At 41.1% G+C, this 27,751-nt stretch overlaps 1 protein-coding gene across 7 annotated transcripts in view; it reads right to left on the bottom strand.

The window, feature by feature from the left end:
• Positions 1-158: 158 nt before the first annotated feature.
• The window catches only part of RTEL1 (regulator of telomere elongation helicase 1), a 45,587-nt gene continuing 17,994 nt past the window's right edge, over positions 159-27,751 (bottom strand). The window contains exons 17-37 of one of the 7 annotated variants that reach the window (XM_085558159.1): positions 27,587-27,719; positions 27,154-27,267; positions 25,744-25,784; positions 24,879-24,964; positions 23,995-24,072; positions 23,220-23,297; positions 21,887-22,030; positions 21,033-21,148; positions 19,372-19,495; positions 18,058-18,211; positions 16,323-16,477; positions 14,207-14,302; positions 13,531-13,596; positions 12,874-13,081; positions 11,551-11,688; positions 10,756-10,872; positions 8,768-9,010; positions 7,183-7,353; positions 6,129-6,314; positions 5,534-5,637; positions 416-1,512 (exon numbers count right to left, since the gene is read on the bottom strand). In XM_085558159.1, the coding sequence (XP_085414285.1) occupies positions 1,438-1,512; positions 5,534-5,637; positions 6,129-6,314; positions 7,183-7,353; positions 8,768-9,010; positions 10,756-10,872; positions 11,551-11,688; positions 12,874-13,081; positions 13,531-13,596; positions 14,207-14,302; positions 16,323-16,477; positions 18,058-18,211; positions 19,372-19,495; positions 21,033-21,148; positions 21,887-22,030; positions 23,220-23,297; positions 23,995-24,072; positions 24,879-24,964; positions 25,744-25,784; positions 27,154-27,267; positions 27,587-27,719 (2,627 nt within the window). In that variant the 3' untranslated portion in view covers positions 416-1,437. Of the gene's footprint in view, positions 1,513-5,533; positions 5,638-6,128; positions 6,315-7,182; positions 7,354-8,767; positions 9,011-10,755; positions 10,873-11,550; positions 11,689-12,873; positions 13,082-13,530; positions 13,597-14,206; positions 14,303-16,322; positions 16,478-18,057; positions 18,212-19,371; positions 19,496-21,032; positions 21,149-21,886; positions 22,031-23,219; positions 23,298-23,994; positions 24,073-24,878; positions 24,965-25,743; positions 25,785-27,153; positions 27,268-27,586; positions 27,720-27,751 lie in introns of all 7 variants that reach the window. The other 6 variants (XM_085558154.1, XM_085558155.1, XM_021527334.3 and 3 more) reach the window with 6 other exon arrangements.

The raw sequence follows: 27,751 nt of genomic DNA, 5'->3' as shown, positions 1-27,751 counted from the left end.
TGGCAGAGCAGGCACTGAACTACCCACCAATAAATGACATTTTACAGCTCACTGCTCCCAGCCTCACGCCAAGTATTTGTCTGTTCATTTTTACAACACACCTGTATTTACGTAACACTTTTCTGTCATTTCCCCCACTCATACTTGAAACATTCATGGCTTCATCTGCATTTTTTATTCTTGTTTTGCTGTACTGAATAGATACATGGCTAGAAGATAATATTCACCCACAAACAAGACAGAATATATGATAGCCCAGAACTACCTCAATTCCTGCCTAAGCCTTTGTTAACTGTAATCAAGTAAAAAAGTTCCCATTTCACTGCCAGCAGCTCTGAGATTTGAAAGACACTGGGTTTGAATTCTAGAACCAGGAGAAATAGGAAACTTTGTTAAAATGAGCTCACCTTTCAATTCCATTAAGAATAACATTTTATTAATATAAAGTTTTCCAAATTCCATTGACACGAAAAAAACCTACAGGGTACAACATTTCCACTTGCTCCTACCAGGGCCATTAGGACTCAATGTCCAATGTTTTTATATCTGGTTATTTTCTGTCTTCTTAATTTTTTTTTTAATTTAGCCAAATAAAATTTAGACAAAATTATTTTATTTTACAGCCTAATTTACAGCAGCTACAGAAGATTTAAAATTGATATAATTTTTTAGCTTAACCACTTATATCCACTACTCACAGAGAGCGGAAATATTAAGGAATTTTTTTTTAACCCATCTAACTTGATTAATTTAAAAGTTTTAAAACATTTAGCTTCTTCTTCTTCTCCTAGAAAGCGAATCAGGTAACACAGGCACGTGGAAATATCACTGAGAATAAAGTGAAGAATAAAGCCTCCTTAGAAGCATGTTCCAAAAAATCCCACCATGATGGATGATGGAATCAGGCTTTGGGATGCACAGCAGATGAGAGGGAGCTTCTGCTCACCATCCACCAATGGAAGTAAAAAATGCTGCCAAACCCCAAAGAGTGAATGTGAATCACCTCTTCCAGGAACACCAGTGGGGTAGGGACGGGTAGTCTGGCCTCCTCAGCCAGCTCAGTTCCATTGTAGGAGCATTCCTGGGGTTTTTCCATGATCTGGTATTACCTGAAGGGCCCATAAAATGACAGCTGCCTCCAGGATATAGAATTGCAGCCTAAGAGTAGCCACAGGAGAATTGAGAGGATAAAATAAGTAAAACATTAACTTAGTTCTAACAGAGGACAATGTTCTGCTTTGTCTCTTGCAGTGAGACTTTTCAGACTTGATCACCTTTGTTGGAAAAGGATCTGTGCTGGTGTTCAGCTCGTAATCCAGAGGCAAGGATCACAGGGGGTTTAAAAGAACCTTCATCCTGCTCCTGCTCAGCAAGAGCCAGAGCACAGCCACTGCCTTCTGCTGGCAGAAAGGCTTCCTGCCCTTTCTGTGGGTGGTATCAGGACCAGAAGAAAACTTGGATTAATCGCTGCCTCTTCACATCACTGTGGCACTTGGGGCACTTCTTCACCACCTGTAGAAATCAACAAGCAAAACACACAGGGAATGTATTTATTGTGGAGAAAATGCCATGAATGGAGGGGGGTTTCATGTGGGCAAATAGTAACAGAATAAGGGGCAGTGGTTTTAATCGAATGTTTCCCTGTTTCAGTTTAAGTTTTAGGAAGAAATTCTTTACTCAGAGGGTGCTGAGAGGCCCTGGCACATCTTTCCCAGAGAATTTGTGGCTGCCTCAGCCCTGGAAGTGTTCAAGGCCAGTTTGGATGGGGCTTGGGGCAGCCTGGTCTAGAGGAAGGTGTCCCTGCCCATGGCAGGGAGTGGGAAAAGATAAGCTTTAATGCCCCTCCCAACCCAAACCAGTCTGTGAATCTCTGATATTAAAATCTTTACCACATTTTGGCCAACATGAACTACAAGCCACAGCAGCCACCCATCAGTCCCCGAGATCATATCTGCTGTTTGCAACCTTCCTGTTACCACACAGTTGATTATTTCCTTGATACTAATAAAAAGAAGATGAGGCTTTGTGCACCATGCAAAGTGGCCCCAGACTTTACAGCACCTGACCCAGCTATGAGACATCTGGAGGACTGAAATACAGGAACGAGGAAACGTGGAGCTGCAGGAGCTCTTGTGAAGTGCAGCTGCACCTGTGAGTAAAATCCTGTCAACTGGCTGAGTTCCCTGAATTCCTGCTTCCTCTTGCACAGATGACAGGGAAATGTCTCTTGGGCATACCCGGACGTGGATGACACACACGGTCATTGCCAAGAGTTTTGTAGGGGAACCAAGTACATTTATTTCTTCATAACACCCCACACCTTTCTCATTAGCAGCACGAGACATGAAGACACAAGAGGCATCATTTCCTCCATCCAGGTTTCAGTTTCCTTCTTCACTAATCATCAGCTTTAAAGTAATTTGACTTGCAGATGAATCCAAACCGTTCCTCTTTTAGCTTGCAAATTACTGGTAAAACTGAACTGGTCTATTTCAAAAAAGAGATAGTAATCTTTTTTTTTTTTTTAATAAAATAATCTTTGGGAGAAGATTGCCAGCTCAGGAGGTTTAAAAAGGTGGGTAGCTACATCAGGTGCACTGCACAGCCTTCCCTGAAGTGTGGAAGTTCCTCATGAGGATCACAGAATGGTTTGGGTTGGAAGGGACATTAAAGCTCATCTCGTTCCAAACCCCTGCCACAAGCAGGGACACCTTCCACCGTCCCAGGTTGCTCCAAGTCCTGTCCAACACAGCCTTGGACACTTCCAGGGATGGGGCAGCCACAGCTTTTCTGGACAGCCAGGGCCTCACAGGGAAGAATTTCTTCCCAATATCCCATCTAACCTCTGGCAGTGGGGAGCTATTGCAAGAAAAGGTGCAGACTGCAAAGTAGGCTCAGGCAGTAGGATTTTTGTTGTGGTGACATTAACTGAAATATCTAAAATGGAAGGGGAGAGCAAAGGTCACTCTGTCTCCCAACAGCCAGCACTTGGCAAAGGCAATTTTAACTGTAACATTTAATTGTGAAATCTTTGATTATGTGCCCGTATTACAGATAGTACAAATGAAAAGAACTCACTCTTTTGGGAAGACCTGCATGAATAAATGCATTTAAACACTTGGAAGCAGCAACAGAACCTCTGGAGAGAAAACCACACCCCAAAGCAGCAGACTCTCATCCAGTCTCTCAAAGGCTTCCCTAACACTGAATCACCCAACATGCTCCAGCACTAATCCCCATAATCCGCTTCTAGCTGCAGGGAATTCCATCTGCTCTGCTCCTCCAAAAGCTTCTAAAAGCTTCCAAAATTATTCACCGCCTCTCCCCACCACTCTTTCAGTAAAGTAACAAATTGGACAAGATCACAATTTGCAAACCCCGCGTTGTGAATGATGCTCTGAGTCACTTCCTTGGTGGGACAATGTGCACCAACGGGCTTTTGAGCTGAAAAAACAGTGAGTAAGTTATTAGGAAAGAAAAACAGGAGTTTTGAATGCAGCCGTGTCAGAGTGACAAAGCCCAATCCTATCTGATGAGAGTTCAGAGCTCGGACATGGTTGCTCATTTCCTGCTGGTAAAGGTACCCCTGTCCCAAGCACATGGACATGGAGTGGATGTGGTGGGACATGACTCCTCTGGGACTGGTTTCAGAGAATCCAACTCCTGTTTGCAATCCTGTGTTTCCATCACAGCTGCATGACCAGCACAGCTCTGCCTTGAAACAGGAGAAGCATCAGCACAAGTCACACCATAAACCACAAGGGGATAGGGGAGGTTTGGACAACAGGAAGAATTTCTCCATGGAAAGGGTAATAAACCACTGGAACAGGCTGCCCAGGGAAGTGGTGGAGTCACCATTCCTGGAGTGTTCAAAAAACAAGTGGCTATGGCACCTCAGGACGTGGTTCTAAAAACACAGTGGTGGTGTTGGGTTGATGGTTGGACTTGATGTTCTTTAAGGTCTCTACCAACAGAAATGATTCTATGACTCTGTATTTGACTTTTCATTAACCAAACAATGCCTGAATCATGAAATGAGCCACTTAACACTCCTATATACTGAGAACATTAATCACTACACAGGTGTGTTTGTAAGGAAGATTAATTGGGTAAGTGGCAAATACATAAATAATTAATAAATGTAAGATTATTCACTAAGTAGCTAATACAGAAATCATTACTAGCAAACGACCCGTGACTCATTTCCTCAAACATGGAAATGGGATATCCAAATAGAAGAGAAAGAACACTTCCACTTAGAAGGGACTTACAGTGATCCTACAGTCCAAGTGCCTGACCTCTTAAGGGTTGGGCAGAAGTTATGACAGTGTAATATTAAAGAGCATTAGGGTCTCTCTAAGAAGCCTCTTCCAGTGTTTGACCATCCTCTTGGTATAGAAATGTCTCCTAATATCCAGTCTGAACTTCACTGGTAAAAGCTTTGGACAGCTCCCATGAATCCTGACATTAAATCCCAGGGAGAAGAGCTCAGCACCTTCCTGTGTTTATTCTATATTCCTTTTGGACCAACTCTGTCTTGGCTGCTGTATTTTATTTGGATGTCATCCAATCTTTTCTATGCTTACCTGACAATTTAATGTTTTCTGCCTGAGAAAAAGACCTGTCTCTGGAACTTGGAACAACATATTATTTTGTACTTGCTTATAGATTGACAAGCTGAAGAAATTTCTTTTCCTTCGGTACTGTTTTTAGATATTCTTGAGCTTCACTGATCAGCAGCCTTCTCATCAAATATGAATGTTTAGAAACCCCTCAACTCTTGCATTATTCTGCTTTTGCAAGTCTTTTAACACCTGGCTGCTGAATTAAATGCTGGTTAAGATGCTCCCAAACCCAGGCACCCTGGGACCAGCTACATCCTCTTACCTAAAGAATTTCAATTAACTCAGCTGAGGAAACCAAGAGACAGAAGATCTCTGAGCAGGAACTCAGAGTCACAGATTCACAGAATTGTTTGGTTGGGAAAGACCCTAAAGGTCACAGAGTCCAATGGTTGACCCAGCACTGCCAAGTTTACCTCTCAACTATGCCATTAAGTGCACATCTACACATCATAAATCCATCCAAGAAATGTGACTCAACCACTTCCCTGGGCAGCCTGTTCCTTATTTGCTTCATTCTCACAATAGAGCTTTACAGTAGGTTTTAGATGGGTAAAATTATGAAAGTGAAAGAAAAAAAATTTAAATAAACATTAAAATATTTTAAAAAACCAGAATTTTCCAAGCTGACTCCAGAGCTTGTTGCCTTTGTAGTTTTAGACCAGAGAACATGTGGAGGCAGCTCGGAAAGGTGCAAAAGTGTAAAAACATCAGCTTAGGGCAGAGATCTGCTTCCAATCATATTGCCAACCATGGGAAACAATGGATCAAGTGGTAAATCTTCCATTGGCATTTGGGTGTTCTTCCTGGAAACAGAAGAATTCTGATTCCAGGCTTGTTCACATCATTCTCCTGAAAAGCACAGAATTCCCAGCAGTTTTGGAAAAAACCAAACCAATAAACAGGAGAACCTTTAAGAACTGCTTCCAGCACGTTTTGCAGCAAGTGAAGTCACATAATGGGCATTTAAAAGGCACATCATCCTCAGATTTGCAGTTAGAGCAGTGGAATCTTCCTAGAAAAGAGGGGAGGGTGAGGAGAGAGAAAGAGAGGGAGGAAATGACTAAATTCCTATAATCACCTGTGAACTTCTCATGTATCCACACATCCAGTGCAGTCCAGAAAACAATGACCATGAGTGTAATGAACTACCTCAACAGTGCCCTGACACATTATTTCTTTCAAGTGACCTCACAGTCTCTTGATGTTTCAGGTCACAGTAGGAACTCTGGTCACATCCTTCCTTTATGAGGAAGTTGTCAAGAAAAAATCCCTAAAGTTCTCAGGAAACTACTACAGCATTGTGACAAAGACAATGAAGAACTTTGAGAGCACAAGGTACAGAAAGTACAGATTCTCCTCAGCAAACCACACCAATCACTGCACCTGAGCAAACACAGGCAGGACCCAGTGGTTTCATACACCATCAGTCTCAGCCTCATTTCTGTAATTTATCTTTATTCCCAAGTATTAGAGAATTACATCCCAAACCTCTCCTCTACCTACCACACTCTGGCTCCATCTCTAAGGGAAAGATGGGCACAACTCCAGAGTCTGTGGGTGCCCTCACATTATTGGTTTCTTTGGACACTTCAGTCTTTGGCAACTCAAGTTCACTTTTCTGGCTAAAGCAGAAGGAGGAAATCTTAGTCTGAATTTTTTCTGGTGCCCCACTCTTAGAAGTGGATGTGTCTGGGGAGAAAAAGAGAAAACCAGTGTACAACCTGTATCATGCCAAACAAACACTAAGACTCTGCAAAACACAGTCAGCAGTAAATTCACTCAGTTGTCATTGCATAAGAAGCAAATAAAATTTAAAGAACTAGTTTTTATGCCATAAGTGCTTTGCAACAGATGTTTTTGAAAGATACAAACACTAAATCAATATTACTGAAAGAGACACTTATATTGAATTAGTTCTATGGCAATTCTTCCTACAGAATGGGCCTTGATCCACTCTTGCTCTCATCCCACTTAGATATAACAATTCTGCCTTCACCCTAACACACTTCACAGTTTAAACATGACAGAACTATAATTAATTTCTTTCTTATTTCCTTGCACTTCTCCATCTCATATTACCTTTTCTCTTACTCCTGTTTGAGTGTGGTTTTTTTTAACCCAATGTAGAGATAACCAAATGCTTTGATTCTCCTTGAAAGGCCTCAGGCAGGGAAGCCCAAGCCCAGGAGAGGGACTTTTCACAGGGGTGGGGAGTGACAGGACAAGGGCAAATGGCCTTAAATGAAAGCAGAGCAGGTTTAGATTAGAGATTAGGGGAAATTCTTCCTTGCGTGGGTGGTGAGGCCCTGGCACAGAGTGCCCAGAGAAGCTGTGGCTGCTCCATTCCTGGAATTGTTCAAGGCCAGGTTGGATGGGGCTTGGAGCAACCTGGGATAGTGGAAATTGTCCCTGCCCAGAGCAGGGGGTGGAACTGGATGAGGGTTAAGGTCTCCTCCAACTCAATTCTATGATTCTGTGATTCTGAGGCTGTTGAGCCCTACCCATTATAATAATAATAAGTAATATTCTAAACTTGTGACAACTGTTCATTCCCTACCTTGTAAGTGGCTGATTCCTTTTGTGCAGCTCTCCAAGCTCTGGGGTTTCCCTTCACTTTGCTCCAGCTGTTGCAGTTGCTTCTCTCCATCACCACAAACCATTCCAGTCAAATCCTTACACAGCTCTCTGAACTGCTCTTTGTGGTGAGGACGCACAAACATGTAAAACCCTGACCAAAAGAAAACACAGTCAAATGCATAGGAAAATCAATGTCTGACCATGGAAGACTCCTTGCTTTGGAGGGGAGAAATTTTTTGGAATCAGTCAGGTTCCTCAGAGTATCTTCAGCTTGGTGAAACACTTCATGCTTTTGTGATTTTTATAATTACGAGGTTTTCCTTGTCAGAAGGCAAATGAGTATTGAAAATAATCTCAATTTATCCTGAAATTCTTCTACTCTCTACAGCTCAGAACAAGCACCCGCCCCAGCACTTCACCTGACAAGTGATCTAAGAACATCAGGTATACACACAATACCCAGAGAAATGCTCAGGAAGGAAATTTCTTATTGTTTGGTTGACAAGGATTCACAACACACATACAGAAATTCTAAAAAACCCCAATTATGACTTACTGCCAAGCACAGACAATTCCACCACAAAGTCCTCTGAGGTCAAAACATTTGCTCAGAAGAGACAGTGACTGTGAAAGAGTGCTCAGGGGGAGGTTATGACTCACAGTGTCACACAGCTCATTTTCTCCCAGTCTCCACTTTGCCAAGACTAATCTAACTAGTTAACACACCAGGATAAGGATTTTCTCTCACAGCTTGCAGACTATGATATCAGTTCAAGGCCAGTGCAATATTTATTGTTATCTGCTAAAGATAACAAACAAAATTCCATCAGCATTTCCCAGCATACACAAAATGCATAATTTCCAGCAAAGAATCACCACAGAGACATGAGAGAAGGTGGAACTGAGGTGGTACATCACACAAAATATCACCATTGAGGCAGTCAGGATCAACACACAATGCCTCTTCGTCTCCTTTAGAACAATTAAGTCCAATTACTAATTTTAAAAACCCTAAACCCTTCCATCACTAAACCCACAAAAGGAAAATAAAACAAACTACTTCTGAGAAAATAAATTATGTCACAGTTCCAGAAATATTTTCACCTGAAGCTCAGTAAAAGAATAGTAAATCAAAAGCCTGACTACTTATCCTGAAACCTGGAAGTGATCTAAAGAACTTCGCACCAGTACAGCAATCATTGGTCATGGGAATAAAATTGGGTCTGTTCAATAGTCAGCACTGTCCTTTCTAAAGGGCAATTGTAGTAATTGAGAAGAAAAAACAGTCATGGAAGCCTCTGACTGAAGTTAGGTGGGATGAAGGTTAGGACTGGAATTACTGAGGTCTTGTGTAATGTTTTTAATGGACAAGCTCTATCTGAACAGACAGAGAGAACATTTTATAACCTTGACATTTTTTGCTCTCTGAATGGCATTCATTGAACACATTGCTCCTGCTGCTCCACTGATCTGGGTAGCTAAACCAAAAGGTGAGATCTCACACGAGATCACAGTACCCACACTTTCCTTTCAAATAAATAAGAGTGATTTTTAAAAACTCTTACTTTGTAGCAGATGAAAGTCCTGTGGCCTCTCAGTGGTGAGGGTTGCTATCACCGACACCATTGCATTGTAATTATCTGTCTTCTTGTAAGCCAGCAGAGCCTCGTAGAACTGCCTGTAGCTGCTTTTGTCCAAAGCCCTCTGCACATCACTGAGGTAGGCAGTCCTGAGGGCCTGGTGATGCTCTCTCCTGCAGCCTGGAGCCTTTTCAGCCTCTTTCCTTGGAGCTGCACTGGCATTCTGCCCTGAGAGACAAAGAACGCGTGAGAAGGGCTTGAGGAACAAACAGGTCACTCCAACATATCCCACTTCTCACTCCATTTGGAGGGAATTCCTGAAATATTTTGAAGTGGTGAAGTCAACCCCACCTGCTCAGCCATACACCTCCCTGTGGCATGGCCAGACCTGCTCCTGGGAATGGTAACGGAGCAAAATTATTCTGGGGATCCCTTTTAGCATCTTCTGGAGCTCCTTGATAATTTTAAATGGAGAAATGTGTCAGAAGGTCACCAGGGGATGAGGAAAAGGGGCATGGAGGTCAGCAGTAAATCAGGTTTTGTGGTCCACTGAAGGAGTAAATGCATCTTAAAGAGATGGGTAAACCAACTCTGTTGGCCTGAAATGGGCAATTTCAAAGTTCAGATTTCTCACCCTTTGTCACCAATAAAAGTGTGTTTCCCAACAGGAAAACAACGTCCAGAAGTACCACCTAACCTGAAACAACACTCAAGAGAGCACAAGAGCCATGTAGGAGGTCTAGAAAAGGTAGGAGCAGCTTGGAACATCCTGCTAAATGCCAACTAAACCTTATTTACAATATTATTCTCTGATTTCTGGCATGTTTTAGAGAAAAAAAGTTCTGGTTTGCATATCATAGGCATGCAAATATGGATGAAGGATATGATAGGAAATTTATTTAAATTAACCCGCCATATATTTTGGTATCTGGACCTTTATTTTGATAAAGATAATTAGGTTTGAAAATACAGGTTTCATTCGATTTTCTGGGAGGGAAAAAACTTGGGTGTGAATTTTATAGTCAGTATTTATTTGCATATCCTAGAGCACAGAATATAAGCATTGTTTTCTTAAGGAGTGAGGCACAGAAATAACACATCCATTTATTCCTATTATTTTCTCAACTACTTTTAGTGAAACAAGCTTCTGTGAAACCATTCTAAAGGTTTCAGGACAAGATAATTACTAAAGATCCTGCTTTATTCAAATATTCACAAATAGAAAAGAAAATGGGAAGACAAATAAAAATAAACAGTATGGTTTCACACATTAGAAGTATTTAAAGCCTTCCAGGAAACTAGCTTGTTTTTTAAAGAAAGGATTAGCATTACACTATTCTTTGTCCTCTAAAGAAAGATTTCTAAGCTGTCCAATGATACTACTCATTTCCTTGTAAGAAACACAAAAAATTCCCAGCTGTTCTCAGGAAAACCCATAATTAAATAATAAGTGAGCCCATGAGCTTGAAAATAAATACTGGACGGAGTGAGATTAGAGGGATGCATGCAGAGATTACGTTTATTACTCTCTGTTTCTGCAGAAAAAACAGGCTGTCCACACAGGGAGTGTACACATTACACCAAGAACAAAACGAAACAGTTTCTTCATACCTGAATTCATACTGACGTAATGTTAACTCACACTCCTTAACTGGCTCCCTTTCATGGACCCTGGACAAACAGGAAGCCCAGCAGATCTGTGCTCAACCCCCACTTTTCCCAGCTCAGCCTCTAGTACAAGTCTCTGGCTTCAGCTGGTTTCTTTCACATCCACCTTGATTTAATTTATTGACTTTCATGTTTTGTTTTGCACAACCCTTGCTGCAAATTTTGATTTACCATCCCTCCCACCTACAGAGAGTGAGCCACTGTGATAAGCAAGCATGAAGAACATCGATTTGCTCCAGGAGAACTTCCAGACAGTGATGAAATAAAACAGAATAGACTGGATTTTTGTTAAACACGGAGGGTACCTGCACTATTGAGTCCTGTTGTCAAGTGGGATCCTCCTTGGTTCAGGTGGAGCCCAGGGTTCAGCTGAGCACACGAGGCCTTGGAGAATGTACTTTTCTGCTGGCTCTGTTTTTCTTCTGTTAAATGAAACCAATCCAGGGAAGAATGAACATGGAATGGTGCATTTCAAAGTATGCCATCCTGTGCTGGAAACATCTGAGCAACCAACAGAAGCTGTGGTTGCCTCATCCCTGGAGTGTCCAAGGCCAGGTTGGATGGGGCTTGGAGCAACCTGGGATAGTGGAAGGTGTCCCTGCCCATGGCAGGGGGTGGAACTGGGTGAGTTTTAAAGTCTCTTTCAACCCAGACCAGTATGGGACTCCACACAGATTTATTTCTCCGATGATGAGGTAAGACCCCACTTTTTCAGAACTTTACTGCTCATAAATTTTATCATAAATTTGACAAGTTCTGTGAGGATATACTCACCCTCTATTCACAACTCTGCTGACACTATGTGAGCAGCAAAGAAAACACACACAAGGTTGTTTAATTCCCCAGACTAAATTATTTAAGCAGATCAGTAAAATCCCCTTTTGAAACAAAATGACATAATTATCAACTATGCAGTAACCAATTCTCAGGCATCAGCACAGCTCAAGGGAAGGCAAGAGCATCATGGAGAGCAGAGACTTAGCTCAGAATTTATTAAATTGAACTTCCTTGCATTTCTACACATCAGACACATCCTGCTCTATGACTGGGTGAACAAGGACATTGTCCTTCAAATGCTACAACTGAACCAAGCTCCTCACCCATTCTCTTGGCCAGCATCTCCCTCTCCTCCCGTGGGAGGCTGTGCTCAGGTTTGTAGCCACAGCCCACTCCAGTCAGATTGCAGCACGCTTCATCAAACTGCTTTTTATGCTGGGGTCGAACAAACTGGTAAAAATCTTGCATCAGAGAGAGGGAAAAGGGGGGAAAAAGAAAGAAAGAAAAAAAATTAATCCACAATAGGCAATAAATGCTACTAAAAGCTACAACAGCAGAACTTCAAGGTTAGATAAAAAGGTGCAACTAAATAAATTAAAATCTAAATGTTTTTATCTAATATTTATACAATAAGCACACTTACAAATTACACAAAGGTCAGCTATCATGCAAACATTAAGCAATATCATCACCAGTAGGTAAAACCTCATCTTTTCGTGGTAAATATGAAGTAACCCACCTCTCAGTGAAACAGCCCTTGAGGTGCCCCAGAAACCATGAGATCCAAGTAACTGCTAGGCTGATACTTCAAATAACTGATAAACTGTTAACTTTACTGTAACTCCTGTTACTTACTCAGCACAAAATGCTGGCCCACCAGAACCCTAAAGATCAAATCAACTTTAGATTTTGGGTGCCTGACAGTTTTCAAAACTAGACTTAGACCTTGATTTGATGATCAAACATTTTCTTATTTATGCAGATCATAGCAAATTGGGAAACCAAGTGACTGAGCTTCCCATTCTTTAACCTTAGAATTTCCCTAAAATTATTTACAAGATGCATAACTATGCATTTATTATTTCAGTTTATGAAAATGTTACATTTGCTCACAAGCTGAGAGATAAATTAAAAATTACATAGAAAATACTGTAGAAGAAATCTTGGTGGCAATTCAGTTCCTGTCAGTACAGTTGTTAAAAGGCAATAAAAAACCAGCCAATGTCGTAACTATCTACCTTTGCCTAAATCCTTTATTTTATACTCCAAATTATCCAAGCAGAAAATTTCTCTCTATGTTCTATTTATTTACTGCTTTAGCACTGGAAATCTTATTAAGGCATCTCTCCAGCTCACACAACCACACTCTTGATCTCCAAAACTACCAGGAGTAAGTCACTGTACTTTTAGACAAGGCTTAAAATAACACAAAATTCCACGGAATACGATTTTTTTCAAGTCAAGATGTGAGCTTACACATGATAAACAGATTGATGAGAATCTTCTGTGTTATCTGGGGATATAAAGTGATGAATCAACTGAGCTGCACTTCACATCTAAAACATTTCTGAAGTATCCAAGCCTGTTTAAAAGATGAAAGTCACTTCTGCAAATACACCAGGGACGTGCAAACACTCTGAAAGTACCTCGCAGCAAGACGTGCTTTTTTACATCCTCTACAAAGAGGGAGCTCATCTGGGACAGCATGGCATGGAAGTCATCTGTCTTCTTGTACTGCTGCAGAGCCTTGGAGAAGAGCTCATAGTTCTGCTGGCTCAGGGTGTCCTTCACGGTGGCGATGTAAAACGTGGCTCGCGCCTTCTTGGGCTCCGCCGGCTCCGCGCTCCGCTCCTGCTGCACGGGCAGGAAAGGGCCCTCAGTAAAAAGCAGCACTCGAGGGGTTAAGTTTCAGGTGGAAGCAGTTTAAAATTCCAACAGCACAGAGGATAATGAAAGGAATCATAGAGTCACTGAGGTTGGAAAAGTCCTCTAAGATCATCCAGTCCAATGGCCCAACCAGCAGCATCACAGTGCCTCCACTTAAACCATGGAAGTTTTCACCTAACAGGTTGTAGGTATGGCAGTCACCCCCATAATCCATTTATTATTCACCTTGGCTACTGACCAAACAGCTTCAGGAAAAATTCCTAGAGAAGGCAGCCAAGTATCATTGCACAATTCTATTCTTAGGAGAAGGGTTAACAAAATTACATTTATTCCAAAGCTGGAGGCTGAGGTGACTCATCATGACATCAGATAGCAACAAACACCAGATATCAGCAAACACAACATTTTGCATGAACCTGTTCTCTTCCTTCTCTCATCTCTTGGATATTGTTGGCTTTGGGATCAGTTTTGTTTGTCAGGTGCTTGGTAGATTGACAGACAGGGAACATCCAGTTAGGACAGCACCTTGGACAACTACTGGCACTCATATCACCCAGGGAATTTGCCTGAATTTATTGTGACTTAAGCAATTAGCTGCATAATTAGTTAACCGGGTTTGGAGACAGGGCAAAACAAAAATGCACAGCTGCAGAGCTAACACACAACCATGACCCACCTCACAGGGGTAGGATGTGATCCCTTGCCCCAGACTGGTCAGTTCAATCATTTGAGGCTCTACCAGAGCAGCTGGACTTGTTGATCATTGTAAGTCCCTGCCAACTGAACTATTCCATTTTAATCAAAAAGAATGAAACCACCCACCACCCCGGTCAAATTGTTCACAAAGCAATCAGTGCCAGAAAAAACAATTTTTCACCTACCACCCTCTGTGGATCTGTGCTTGATTTGGTCTGGGATGTCTGGACTTGGAAAAGAGCATGGCAAATAACTTTCAGATGTACACTGATGAATATTTACAATTTGAAGGAAAAACACATTCTAGCATCAGTTATCTGTCTGCCTGAAATTTACAATTCAAATTAAAGCAATCTATAGATCAAAGGGATAGCACAGACACAGGGAAACACATACTGTATTGCTGATTAGCTTTATTTTCTTCCTTCCTCCTTTCTGCTCATCTGTTAATCTCTTCTCATATTGAAGGGAAAATGTGGACAGACGATGTGCCTGTGAAGATGAAAAGAAAGTAAATAAGATACAAAAAATTATTTTCAGAGTTATTGCCTGTTTAATTTAGGTATTTCCAGAAGTAAAACTTGGTTACCAAGTTAATGACACCATCCAAGAAAGTGAAACAAGTCAATCTAAATTATTGTAACAGGGCCTGGGCACATACCTGTTTCTAGAGGGTAGAAAATTACTGGACAACTCACAGAGACCAAAATAGAAGAAATTAAAGACAAAGGTGGTCTTGAGGGTACAAATTCCTGGCTAAGCAAAGCTGGACTCACAGCAGAATGCTCCAGGACAGCCTGAGAGTCTACACAGACTGTGTGTAACCAGTGTAACCACACTCCCCTTCACTTTCCTGCCTGGAACTCCCTGTACGTAAGGGAGTGAAGAATTGGAATATAAGCAGCAAATCAAATATTTATGATACATGCAGTAAATCAGAAAAATTATCAAAACCATCTTCTTAGTCCTGTGCTATGTAAAGGCAGCACATTGAAAAGCATGATTCAGCAGAAATAAGGCTTCCTACACATGAGGCGTAACCGACAAAGAAATCTGATTATGGGGAACTGTTATTACTTAAATGGATTGAGAAATTATTACTTTTATTGTGAATTTTTGAGGTGGCAAAGCAAATTCTTTCAGAATGAGACCAGCTAAACTTTCATTATTTAGGGATCAAGAGTGCAGTGTAACTCTGATTAAAGGAAAAGTGATAAACAGATACTATGCTGGATGGTGAAGACAGGAAATTACACCAATCCCATCCTCAGTCCAAATCCAGTGCTCAGTGCTGGGCTCAAGAGTGAAAGCTGGCTGGCTGCCTGAGAGCCACTGCCTGTCTCGGGACTACACTCACCAGACTGCTGGGATCAGGTCACAAATTTGAGAGCAGCACAGGGTGACCCCAGAGCTCTCCACAAGCCTCGGACAAGCAGCAACGCCAAATACACAAATGGGAAGTGGACCTGAGCAACTGCCAAGCTATTGGGTCTATCAGCTTATCTGACTCCAGGAAATGCTGAGCTCTGCCAAAAGCACTGCAGCTGTGTTAGGAATATTCTGTAGCTGAGCTACCAGAGTCCCTGGAAATGGGCCAGGCTTTCCAAAGAATAGGTTTTGGTGTCAATGTCGTGGCCACCCAATGGGTGACAGAGCCTGTTTCCCACTTGGCAGCACACAAGTTAAATATTTGCTATCCTTTGTACATTCCATCTATTTTGTATGTGTCTCCATTCATGTCCTTGGGCCTACTCAGATATTCCCCAGACACTCCTACATTTACACATTTTACCTCAGGAATTCTTCCCCTGAGGGAAATACTTCAGAATGCTGCAATAGGTATTGCTGAAGTCCATGACTGTCTCTGCAAGCCAGAAGTAAAATACTCCAACCAAGTAAAGGTAGCCTCCTCTCCAACTACTGCTAACAGGGGTTTTGGGAAAGTAAGAACACAGCTTAATCACTGATGTATCAAAAATACCAGTCCAAGAGGAAAGAAAATTAACAGCACAGAAGCAGCTTTGTCGATCTTAATGTGATAGAGGATTTTTGATTCAGATAAAATATTCTGCAAGTCAGCAACATTCTTTCTCTGGGGCAAATCAGAGATTTTAATCTGAAAATGCAAATTCTAATACATAAACCCTCTCCCACCCTTTTTGAATTCAATATCTGATCTCATACCAAGTGCTGACACAGATGCCACCCAGGACAAATCATGTATTTACAAACTTCTTTTCCAAGAGCTCCTTGCTCCTCAGAAAGTGTGGTTAACTTTCAGTAATCTCCTGGTCAGCAGCCTTGGAGCACAGAACGAGCACCTACCTGTTGATCATCTACTTGAAAGTGGCAAGGAAACCCTTTGATTCATTTAGTTATGAGAACTTGCATTTACTGGTGCTGATTACAGTGAGCTTTTCTTGAAAGAGGGTTGAGCTGTTTCTCTGGATGCCAAAAGCATTTTGCTTTAGAGCCTGCAATTATTACTTACAAGGACGTATTTTGCCATTACCTTTTCCTCTCCTAGCAAATCAGTTTCCTCCTCTGCATCTTCACTGCTCTTCTCACTGCGTTCCAAGGCATCCAAGAGCCCAACACATTTTCTTCGGGGTGAGACAAACTCCTGTTCATATTCCACACACAGGCTGGGTGCTCCATCTCCATTTCCTGCCATCACAGCAGAACACAGGAGACAAATTCACATTCCACATTCTCTCCTGCATTTTCTTTAATTTAGTGATAGCTCCCCATCTCACAAAGCAACCCACGAATGTGCTGATGCATTAAATAATCTTCCACCTCTTGCAAAATTGCATTATATAATTTAGTAAGAAGACTGCTTTTATACATAACTTCCAAAATTGCTCAAGCATTTGTTACTACAACCTGGCAGACTGCCCTCAAACTTTTCCTTAAGTCATTTAACCCCAAAATGGCTTAGGATCAATGGGAAAAAGTCTTACTGAAGCAGCTGTTCCATTATTTTAGATGTATGGATTTTCCCAAAATTGAGCTCTGGAGTTTTTAAGAGATTTTGGTGCAAAACATGATTTATTACTTTTTAACAGTGCAAGTTTTTTTAAAGCCTACAATTCTCACAGTATCAATACCCATAAGACACAGTTACCAAGGTCCAAACTTCATATTCTCACTAATCAGAATCCAGGTTTCAAATATAAGAATTTTGATCTGTAAGTAGGGTTAAATTAGTATCAGCTTGATATTTCCGTAAGGCATTACCTTCAAAATGTATTTCCACTACTTTGTGAAATAACTCCAACAGTCAGTTACTAAGGAAAGTCACTGTTTTGATAAGAATGGGAGTATATTATGATCACTATGACTACAGGGGAGTTTGACATTACATCTGATGCAATGCAACTGAAAATCTCTATTAAACAGGAAATGCAGCTTCATCCCTTCACCTCCAGTCACACATTCCAGCCCATCCTTTGAGATGGATCTGGCAGTCAAGTGTATGGAAGGTAAATAAATTGGTTTAGCACAGCTCAGCAGCTCACTCTGCAACTGCACAAAAGATGGACTCAAGTCAAAGGAAGGAGGAAAAAGTGCACAGTTGGAAACTGAGAGGGGGGGAAAAAAATGGTGGCTAAAGTAATCCCTTTGAACAATAAACAGCAATCATACTGGCTGCTACCAGGCTTTATTAAGCCTTATTGGTAACAACTGGCTTAAATACAATGTGAACTCACCCTCACACTCACTCATAACTGATTAGGAACCAGAGCTTTAAACAAACTTCACTGCTCTGTTCCAAACCAGCAAGCAGTCTAGAGTGCTGAAAGAATATCTGACATTTATTCTTTGGCATTAGCTACCCATAAAATTTTAAATATGGTTTTGTTTCCATGTCCCTTTTGTTTTCTTAAGATTACTGAGTAAGAGTCATCTATACAACAGGATGAGATGAGGACATATGGAAGCCAGTGCCAGGCAGAAAGAGATTTCCAGGTCTTATTTTCCAAAGTATTTGTGATACTCCACAAAAACTCCTCCTCCTCCTCTGTGGGATACTTTTGGCATCCCCATCTGCCTCTTTTCTCTGCAATTGCAACTGTTTTCCTCCATTTTCTAATGCTTAATTATGTCCCTTCTGACCAGACTTTTACATTCAGTCTTTGAGCTCTCCTTACTTTCCCTCCCATTCCAGTTTCTATCTTCTTGACCCTCCTTTTTGTGGTTCAGCTTAAAACAAAAAAGTGTATCTGTGAGGACCCAAACATTACCTTTCCTTTTCCTCTTCAAACTTGGAACATGGTCATCCAGGTTTTTAGCTTTTTGCAGGGAGAGGCTCTGCTCAGATGAAGTAGATGGTGCTGCATTGCTTTCACTTAGGGAACCAGCACGTCCAGGAGGGCACTGAGGCAGGGGTGGGGGCATCTGCAAGCAGTGTACAAAGTGTTACCACAGGCAAAGGCCACTTCCACTCCATCTGTGACCAAAAATCTCAGCAGCAATCCAAAGATATCTCCTTTTCCCCAAATAACCTTTGGTAGCAAGACTGCTGGTTTATGGGCTTTTGGAAAAAAGAAACACAGCTGAAGTGCAGTAAGGAGGCTTAACTCTAAGTGACCTGGTACCAGAAAAAGGATCATGACCTGCTAAAGAACAATCACTTCCTAATGCTATCCTTGCAACAACAGCTCCTTCTGATAAAGCACATGGGTTGTGGTTTTGATTTACCATGAAACTGTCACTTATGATCAGAAAAGATCATCAAGTCCTGCAGCATCATCCATATGTAACTAATTTGTCTGAACAATTTGTATTTGGCTAAAGCATCTTCCAGGAACTTGTCCAAGTCTGTAAATGAAATTTTTAAGTGCTAATTTTAATCATAACCTCCGTTTTGGGAGCAAATAATTTCCCATTCTGGCTTCCAGCCCATTTCTTCTATGACTTTTTCCAGTGAATTAGGAAGCCTTTTTACAATATTACTTTTTAAATCAGGGAACTATTATTACAGGCAACATCAACTTCCTAATGGTAATAGAGAAGCCCTTTCAGTAAAGATGACCCAGTGTTGAACTGCAATAACAACTGATGGTTTGTATTACTCTTTATTACTAGTCAGCTTCAATTTAAATTTTGGGGTATGATCCTTCCACACATATAACCTCATCCTGAGATAGAAAGCCTCTGGATGCCAATATCAGCTCCAGAATTTGCATACCAGCCAAAAAATACATATTTATTTAGGAGGAACTGGAAGAGGAAGTTGTTTTTGTGATCTAAGCTAATGAGTTGCCCAGGATAAGAACAACATCCTGCCCCAGATCACTCTTGGAGAAAGATGAGGCATACCTCGTTTCCAGTAAATCTTCCAGTGTTTAGAAGTGACAAGTGACGCCGTGTTGGGCAGGCTTGCGAGGAGCACAAAGCTGAACTTGGTGATCCTTAAGCAACCCTTACAATTTGAGATTCTCTGTGATTCTTCTGTGATTCTCTCACATCTCTAACCTAGTTTAGCATTCCCAGTTTCCAACACTACTGAGGTAAGTGGTTGTTCATTTTGTGGATTTTTTTTTTAAGACACTTACAATTTCTTGAGCGACACGGAAGAAGAGGGAGACACTTCTGACCGCATGCCCAAAGTTGTCATAAACGTTCACGTAGGGACGGACCCATGAAGGCAATTTGCCTCTGACATCACAAGTTGTGAACCTGGGCAGGATGGGAAAACCTGAGAATTATTTGCCAGGTTGGGCTAAATTAATTAAACAAACTCAGATCACTATCTGTCTTAGGTTGCAATGCAAGAGGTGGCCAGGGGTGTGTATTCTTTTGCCAGCTGTTAGAATTTGGTGGGGTGGTTATCTTCTGTTAATGGGTCAGCCATTAAAGCCAGGTGGGGAAGTTTTCTTTTATCTCTTCCACCCATCCTCCCCCTGGGAAACATCTTCTGTTAATGGGCCGTTGAGTCTCACTGCATGGCTAATAAAATTCCATCATCCCATTGGGAGATGCTCCACCCAGGGGAGGAGCCAAGCATTCCTACCCAGATATAATCTGAGATTTGGAACACCACAGTCAGCCTTTTCCCACTGGATTCCCAGAGCAAGGCCAGGCTCATCTACACCACCACTGGATCCCCAGAGGAAAACTCCACCCTTCCACCCTTCTACAGGATCCCTGCTTCAACAGAACCACACCTGTCACTGCAGGAGGACTGCAGACATCATTTAACAGGACTACTACTAACACTGGGCCACAGGGTGTCAGGGTAATGTTCTGATTCCGTCAGTGTTGGTTTGTATTACTGCATTTTTATTTTCCTAATAAAGAACTATTTTTTCTACTCCCATATATTTGCCTGTGACCCCCTTAATTTCAAAATTATAATAATTTGGAGGGAGGGAGTTTATGTTTTCCACTTCAAGAGGCTCCTGCCTTCCTTAGCAGACACCTGTCTTTTCAAATCTAGACATTATCCAAAATGACAAGAGAGAAGCAGCAACACAAATAAAGACATAACAGTGCAGTAAATATAATGGGGTGATGCCTTTACTCAGGAGAAAGAACTTTGCTGATTCCATGTACCATCAATTAAATTCCTGGTGCCTATAATATACATATTCTACTAATTAGCATTGCAGAAATGGATATTAATGCAGTATAATGTTAATATAGGATATGACTATAAATAGTGTTGTTTCAGTAACATAATCTGTCCTCATTTCCATACTTCTGTCAAAACACTGCAGTGCTGCTGACTGCCATCTCAAGTGAAAGATGGAGAAAATGCAAAACCATAAGTTGCTGTCACATAATTTCCCATGGTATTACAAACGTGAATTCAAAAAATTGGTTTATTTTCCATTAAAACCATTAACCTCCTTCTGCAGCTCCAAGACTACATAGCTGGGGAGCAGAAGATAACAATCTGGTTACTTTCTTGAAGCTGTGCAATATTTATATAACCTGTTATATAAATCAATTTTATTATTATGAATTGTAGCCTTTTCCAAACAGCAGCATCAGCACATTTATATTCAAAATACCAACACCTATGTTGGGATATAAAGCTGTTGCTGTTGTTGGTGCCCCATCCCTGGAAGTGCTCAAGGGCAGGTTGGATGGGGCTTGGGGAAACCTGGCCTGGTGGAAGGTATGTCTACCCTTGGCAAGGGGTTGGAATGAGATGAGCTTTAAGGTTCCTTCCAACCCCAAATATTCTGGGATGCAGTGAGCCAGGGCTTACCTGTGGTCACACAGGAAGATGGCCCCGTAGTCCTGGCGGTGCCTGATGACCCGGCCGATGGCCTGGTTGACAGCCCGGGACGCTTGCTGACTGTACCACTCACGCCCAGACAGATACTGAGAGGTAGGATGAAGAATTAACATTATTTACCAGGTAAAATGTACTCTTTGTGCTGTATAGTCACTATTTTTTTCCTAAATAAATAAAAAGTGAAGCACAGATGTTGGATAGTATCAACCACATGTACTGACAAATCTCAAAGAGCTGAGGAAAACCCAAGACAGGTGGACTCAAAAGTCACACCTGACTTACAGAGCACAGAAAACTCAAGAAGAAATGTCCAGCTGGAGAGGCTATTTCCTATATGGTGCACTCAGAGCCTTGGCAGTACAACAGACTCTCCATATTCTTTGAGACCTGTAGATCAGACTAAATTGTAACATCATTCACTCTTGTGCCTGAAGCAATAGAAGACCAAACCCAAACATCCCAACACACACCACCACACTTCCAAAACAATGATTCCCAAAACAGCCAGCACAGGCTTCCTGCCCATGCTCTCTCTGGATGAAATACATCCCTCAAAATGAGAGATAACACACATCAAAGATTCTGTAAACTTTAATTACAACCTTTATTGGGGCCTATATTTAAGACTGTGCCAGAATTTGGAACTCTCAACATTATTAAAAAAAGGGAATTTGTGACAAATTCCCAAGGCTGTTTTTAATTTTTGATATTCGTGGTCCCACGATGCTGAGAGGATAACAAAACCCAAAACCCACTAGGACAAGAGGGAGAACCAATAACATGAACATTCAAACAGCCAAGAGTGAGAAGCTGTCCTGTCTCACCTGTGCACCTGCACCACTTCTCCTCATCTCATCCAGGAATTGCATCTTTAAAATTACTCTGGGCTCCATACGAGGGGGAAATGGAAGCCCAGTTATGATGACTCCTCGTCCATTTATGTCTGCAAAGTCCAAGCCTTCACTGGCCTGCAGGGACAGTTTTCCATCATCAGCAGGGTTTGAAGTGACACTTCAGGGCAATTCAGCAGTTGTTTGCCTTTTTTCTCCATTCAATTAACTCCCTGGCCAAGTGTAGTTTATCAATAGTTCCAATGAATAATTTATAATTTCAACTAGATTTTGTAAATTTTATTATCAAGAGTTTAAACTTGGCTTTTTCCTGTGCCAAAGCACAGCTCAGCCAACCCTGTTAATGGCTGTGCTGCTCCTGGATAAAAGCAGCTGTACTGAGAACATGTCAACACCTTTGTTTAAATCTTCCACACCCTGGTTGTTAACAAGACATAACAACATAACAAACCTTCTCCAACAGCAAAAATTTAAAAAATCACTTCAAAGCAATAACAGAAAGCCATCAGATTCACCAGACTATAGTGCCATGTCCAGCAGCTGTGCTGTTGACATCCCATCAAATATTTGGCACTCATGTGCCCCTGTACACACTCACTGTGCTGGCAAATAATTTGTGAAATTAATAAAGTTGAACAGACTGAAAAAATATCAAGGGGGAAGAAAAAAACTGTTTTGTTTTTCAGCTGAATCAATTCTCCAAATCTCAGCAACAAGACTTGAGAGAGCTACATCTTTCCTTCACTCCAACAGCCCCTTTGGAGACTGGGACCAAAATTGCAAAAGAAGTTGTAACTTCTCCTGGTACACAGTGAACAGCAGCAAAGGGCTCTAAGAGTAATTTCACCAATATTTCCACTGATAAACATAAGTCAATTTACCAGCACTGGAAGATGCAAAGGAAGGGCCATCAAATGTGTCCAGAGAACAGGAAGTTAACAAAGCAAATGTTTTAAAGCTAAGCATTATGTTTGGTTTGCAGCAGTGTTGTTTTAACTTGTTTCATTACAGTTCTCCAGAACAGCTGTTCTCATCTAATGGGTTATGTTTTCAGTGAGCAGCCAACATGAAATGCAAGTATGATGCTCATCCACTTCAGAGAAATCAAAATATGTCCCCTCAATAAAAACAGGAGTGAATCATACAGAAATGTGACCTAATTTTCAAAAAACTTCAGAGGACTTGTTTTTTCCCCACATATAATTACAGTCAAATAATAAGAAATATATTTAAACCCAAAATGAAGTTTTTTTCCTATAAATTATATAATCTGATCTCAGATGAAACAGATTATCAATTACATTACCTTGCCTCGACACACTGCCAAAAAAGCAGCTCCATTGGACTTAGGACAGGCAACTTTATCATAATAGGCATCAATAACCTAAAATAGAAACAAGTTTAAGAGGAAGAATGGTATTACACTGTACTAACTAAATTTGGCTTGAACACTAAGATCTAAACTGTGATTAATTTGGCTTAGTATAATTGTCTTTACTTTTAACTAATTGGAAGTGTGAGAAGCCATTTTCCCAGCAAAATCCTTATATCACTGTGAAATCCAGAACACATCTGGATAAGCATAAAAAAAATCAGATACTTCTGATAGGATGAACCATCCTGTGTTTCTGCAGATCGTTAAGTAAAACAGACAAAACAGGAAAGCAATTATTAGATATTAATTATTCCAAGAAGCAAACAGAATAGTTATAAATAAACAGGATGACACACTGCACAATTCTTAAACATCCAAATCAGGATGAGCTGGAGGAAAAATCCTGCAGAATATTTACAAATGCTGACTACTGAAGTGACAGCTTTCCACCAACTCTATTACTCAGCACTTGTGTATTTTAGCTGCTGTTACGTCACCAGATTTAAATGAAGACTGAACCCTGCATGGCCAGACAAGAGAGGAAAAGAAGAATGCACACAGGAAAACTACACTTCAAAGTAGCAGAGTTTTACTTTCACCCTAGGCCAAAAACTGGGGAGTTTCACACCCAAACACACCTTAGAGAGTCATTAAACATAGAAACAATTTCTGAAAATTATAGAGGTACATAATGCAAATAATCAACCTCTGAAAAGCTTCCTTTGTTCCTGGGTTCCACAAACATTGGCTTCACTTCTTCTATTCTTTTGGCAAAATCGTGCTCCTGTTAGAAAGAAAAGGAGCGGGTCAGAAATGCCAAGTGTGCTCACACCACAAGATCAGAAAGGCTCAGAAATGGTCACTACACTTCCCCACCACAGCCTGCTCCTCTGCTGCCAAACACAGGAAGAGATGGAAGCAGAAACGTGCAACCCCCTGAGAGCACTAGCAGTGATTCCTTGCAGTTGGTGCACCTCAGACATCAGGCAGATGGGAGAGTTCCAGCACACACCTCCCAGTCCCACTCCACAGCATGAAACCTCTGCCCCTGCCTTTTCAAGGAGCATTTAAACCAAAACTGTTCTAGCAAATCTCACCTGGGACATTCAACTCATGAGCACAGAAAAACCAGAAGTTATAGTTGCAATGGTTACAAGTTAAAGGAGAAATGCTCATATTGGGATTTCCACCCGCCAAGTGTTGAAACACAGAGATCAATTCTAATTCAGAGGTTTAATAAAGAAAGTTCTGGGGAACTAAAAATGTGACATCAGATGGAATAATATATTAAGATTCTTTTGGATTTGGTTTCTGCAGCACTGCACTTCAGTATATTGTGATCAAAATAAGTCTTACTTGAGATTTTACATTCCAGATTTTATAATTTACTTATTAACAAAGAATTTTTCATAGAATCCCAGAACCTTTTGGGTTGGAAGGGACCTTAATAATCATCTAGTTCCAACCCCCTGCCATGAGCAGCGACATCTTCCACTAGAAGGTTTTAATTGACATGGTTAAATGGAATAACTACAAGCTGCCTGATGCAAGTAACCAAACCACCTAACAAAGGCAGAGCAATGAACATACTCTCCAGTACTCCAGGCTCTTATCCATGACTGGATACGATGGGAAGAACACCAACATCCCATGTGGCACAAGTCGCACAAGGTTACCTGCAGGGAGAGAAGACAAGTGTGTAGCTGAGGGCATTTTCATCCTGGGATGGAGAACATGGACTGCAGAGGAAAAACAACAGCGTGGCCTCCTTCCATAGTATTTTCTACTTTCTTGACATGAATGTGTATCCGAAGTTGTTTCATTGCTTAAAATCATTTTATAATCTTATCAAGGTGTAAACTTTAACATAGAAGCTAAACTAGCTTTCATTTCTCCTGCATATCCTTCAAGCATTCCTAGATTTAACAGATTCTTGTCAATTGCGTTAGCCAAGATAGACAAATTATCTTCTTTTATTCTGTCCTTATGTGTTATGATTTTGTAATTCTATTATATTTATAAAACATTACCAAAACAATAAATGCTGACTTCGGGAAGGCTTGACACATTTAAAGTATCACTAAAAATTACACTGATTTCCTGTGATCCTCAATTGCTCTGCTCATCCTTGGCTGCATCATCTCCGGCTATTGATTTCCTAGTTTGAGTCACTTTCTGACAGTGTTTAGGAACCACATTTTTGACTCAAACACTAACTCCTGACAATAAAAATGAAGTCCAGACTTGGAAATATGAGGCCAGAGACTCAATTTTGTGTACTATTGCAGCAGCCAGCTGCCTTGAGCAAGCAGAAACACAGAAAACCTGACAGCAGCAAGATATACACTGCAATCCTTTACCTTTCTCTTACTGCATCTTCTTTAGCATTGCCCTTTCTAAATTTCCAATAATCCTGGGCATTAACCCATTTCTGAAATCCACATGCTTCACTTACCAATTGTTTTCCCCAGAGAAGATAAATAATCCTCTGAAAACCTACAAAGAAGAAAAATCAAATAACACAATTGCATCTCCTTTTCTATGTTTTTCATCCACACTGACTTCCTTTGATACTCATCCAAAATAGCATTTCCAGACTCCCAGGTGCTCTTCCTCCTGCGGCAATCATCAACACCAAGGGCAAGAATTAATAATACCTTGACTACATTTTATTAATACTATGAAATATTGATAGCTCTGAAGATAATCTAAGCTTCAATATTTCAAAATGCAGAGGTAGAAACGGGCAGCCATGTGAGTAGCAACACACGTGAGAGTTCTGCTAGGAAGTGTGCCAAGCTTGACTAACATTACAATGATTTAATGTAATAATTGATGAATTAGGTGTGGCACTGCTGCAGCACAAGTTGGTTACTATGGTTATTATTTAGTAAATCACTTTAGCTGAAGAAGTCCTGTCCTCCAATGAGCCATATTTATGTTCTTCCAGACCTGACTGAAAACTCCCCTGTTCTCTCATGCCTTTATGTTCCCTTTTTTTTTAGTGCCCCGCAGTTTTGTGTACTGTTTTCCCAGAAAATTTATATATGCAGGGAAAAAACCTACCATATATACCTAACATATATACCAGTATCAACACAGAGATGTTGTCAAAACAGAGTGAACACAATGAATCTCTTTCCTTCAAAAAAATCCCCATGTTCTAAAGCCCTGGAGGGGTGGAATCCCCAACCCTTCTTCTTTAAAAGACAGCACCTTCAACAGAAATGCACTGAAATGGTACACTAAAACTTCTGAAAATGAGAAATTAGGGTTTTCCAGATTATGACTTCTCTGTAAAAATCCATTACAATTGCTGGGTCCCTTTCCAGTTCTGTGGAATAATTTGGCCTTTGCTGGCAGCAGAAGCACTGCCAACTCTGAACAACAGATCAGAGACAAAAAGTGATGGAAGACCATATGAGCAAGAAAAATGATGATGAAAAGCTTGACAAATATTTGGACATGTTTTCCTTAAGGAGGCAACCTGGAGGTGAAAGAGAGGCTTGGCATGGTGACAAGCTTTAAATATAAAAATAGTTATTGCAAAGGCCAGTTACGTTTCAAATCAATTAAGCCTTCAGCAAAAAAAAAATTTTTGGATGGGGTTCAGTGCAGCTCCTGGGGGGATGGTTGTGGGTGCAGGTCCCAGCTGAGGCTGGTCATGGCCATCAAGGACTATCAAGCCCTTGGTACCTGATCCCTTCCAGGCCTTGAGTAGGGGTGGTTAAAGGGTGTTGTTATCCAGCATTTATCCAAGAAAACCACTAGAGATCCCTTACTTAGCTAGCATACTCCTGTTAACAGAACCCAAAACGTTGGAACTCTACACTTCAAAGAAGGATTCCACATGGAAGTTCATTACCTTCTTTCATAGGTGGAAGTAAGCACAGTTCCATCAGGCCCCTTTGGAATGATCCCAACCCAGAGCTGGTGTTTATCAATTACATGAGGATTCTCCAGGCAAACAGGAAAAGGGCTGGAGAAAAAAAAAGAGGAAGATCCCAGTCATACCCATTATATTATTCCCTACCAGTTCCAGAACTATAGAATGGTTTGGTTGGAAGAAACCTTAAAGCTCATCTTATTCCACCCCCTGCTATGGGCAGGGATACCTTCCACTATCCCAGGCTGCTCCAAACCCTGTCCAGCTTGGCCTTGGGCACTTCCAGGGATGGGGCAGCCACAGCTTCTCTGGGCAAACAGAACACTTTAAAATCCTGAGATAAAACCTAAATCCACGAGAGCAGATTGTGCATTTCTCAGGAATGGCAGTGCTCCCACACCCAGGTACTCACATCTGCATTTCCATTGTGAATGATGAGAGAGGGGAGAGTGTCCCACTGGTGAGGATGATTGTCCTGACTCCCTGTCGAACGAGCTCATGCATGCTGTACCCAGGGCTGAAACACCAATAGCTTAAAGTCTTCCCTGCATTAAATAAAGACAAAACACTAAGAAGT

This window comes from Lonchura striata, chromosome 20, assembly GCF_050655825.1.
Source record: "Lonchura striata isolate lonStrDom1 chromosome 20, ASM5065582v1, whole genome shotgun sequence".
Lineage (NCBI taxonomy): Eukaryota > Metazoa > Chordata > Aves > Passeriformes > Estrildidae > Lonchura > Lonchura striata.
Note: the sequence above shows the minus strand (reverse complement) of the source record. Positions and strands in the feature narration are given on the sequence as shown.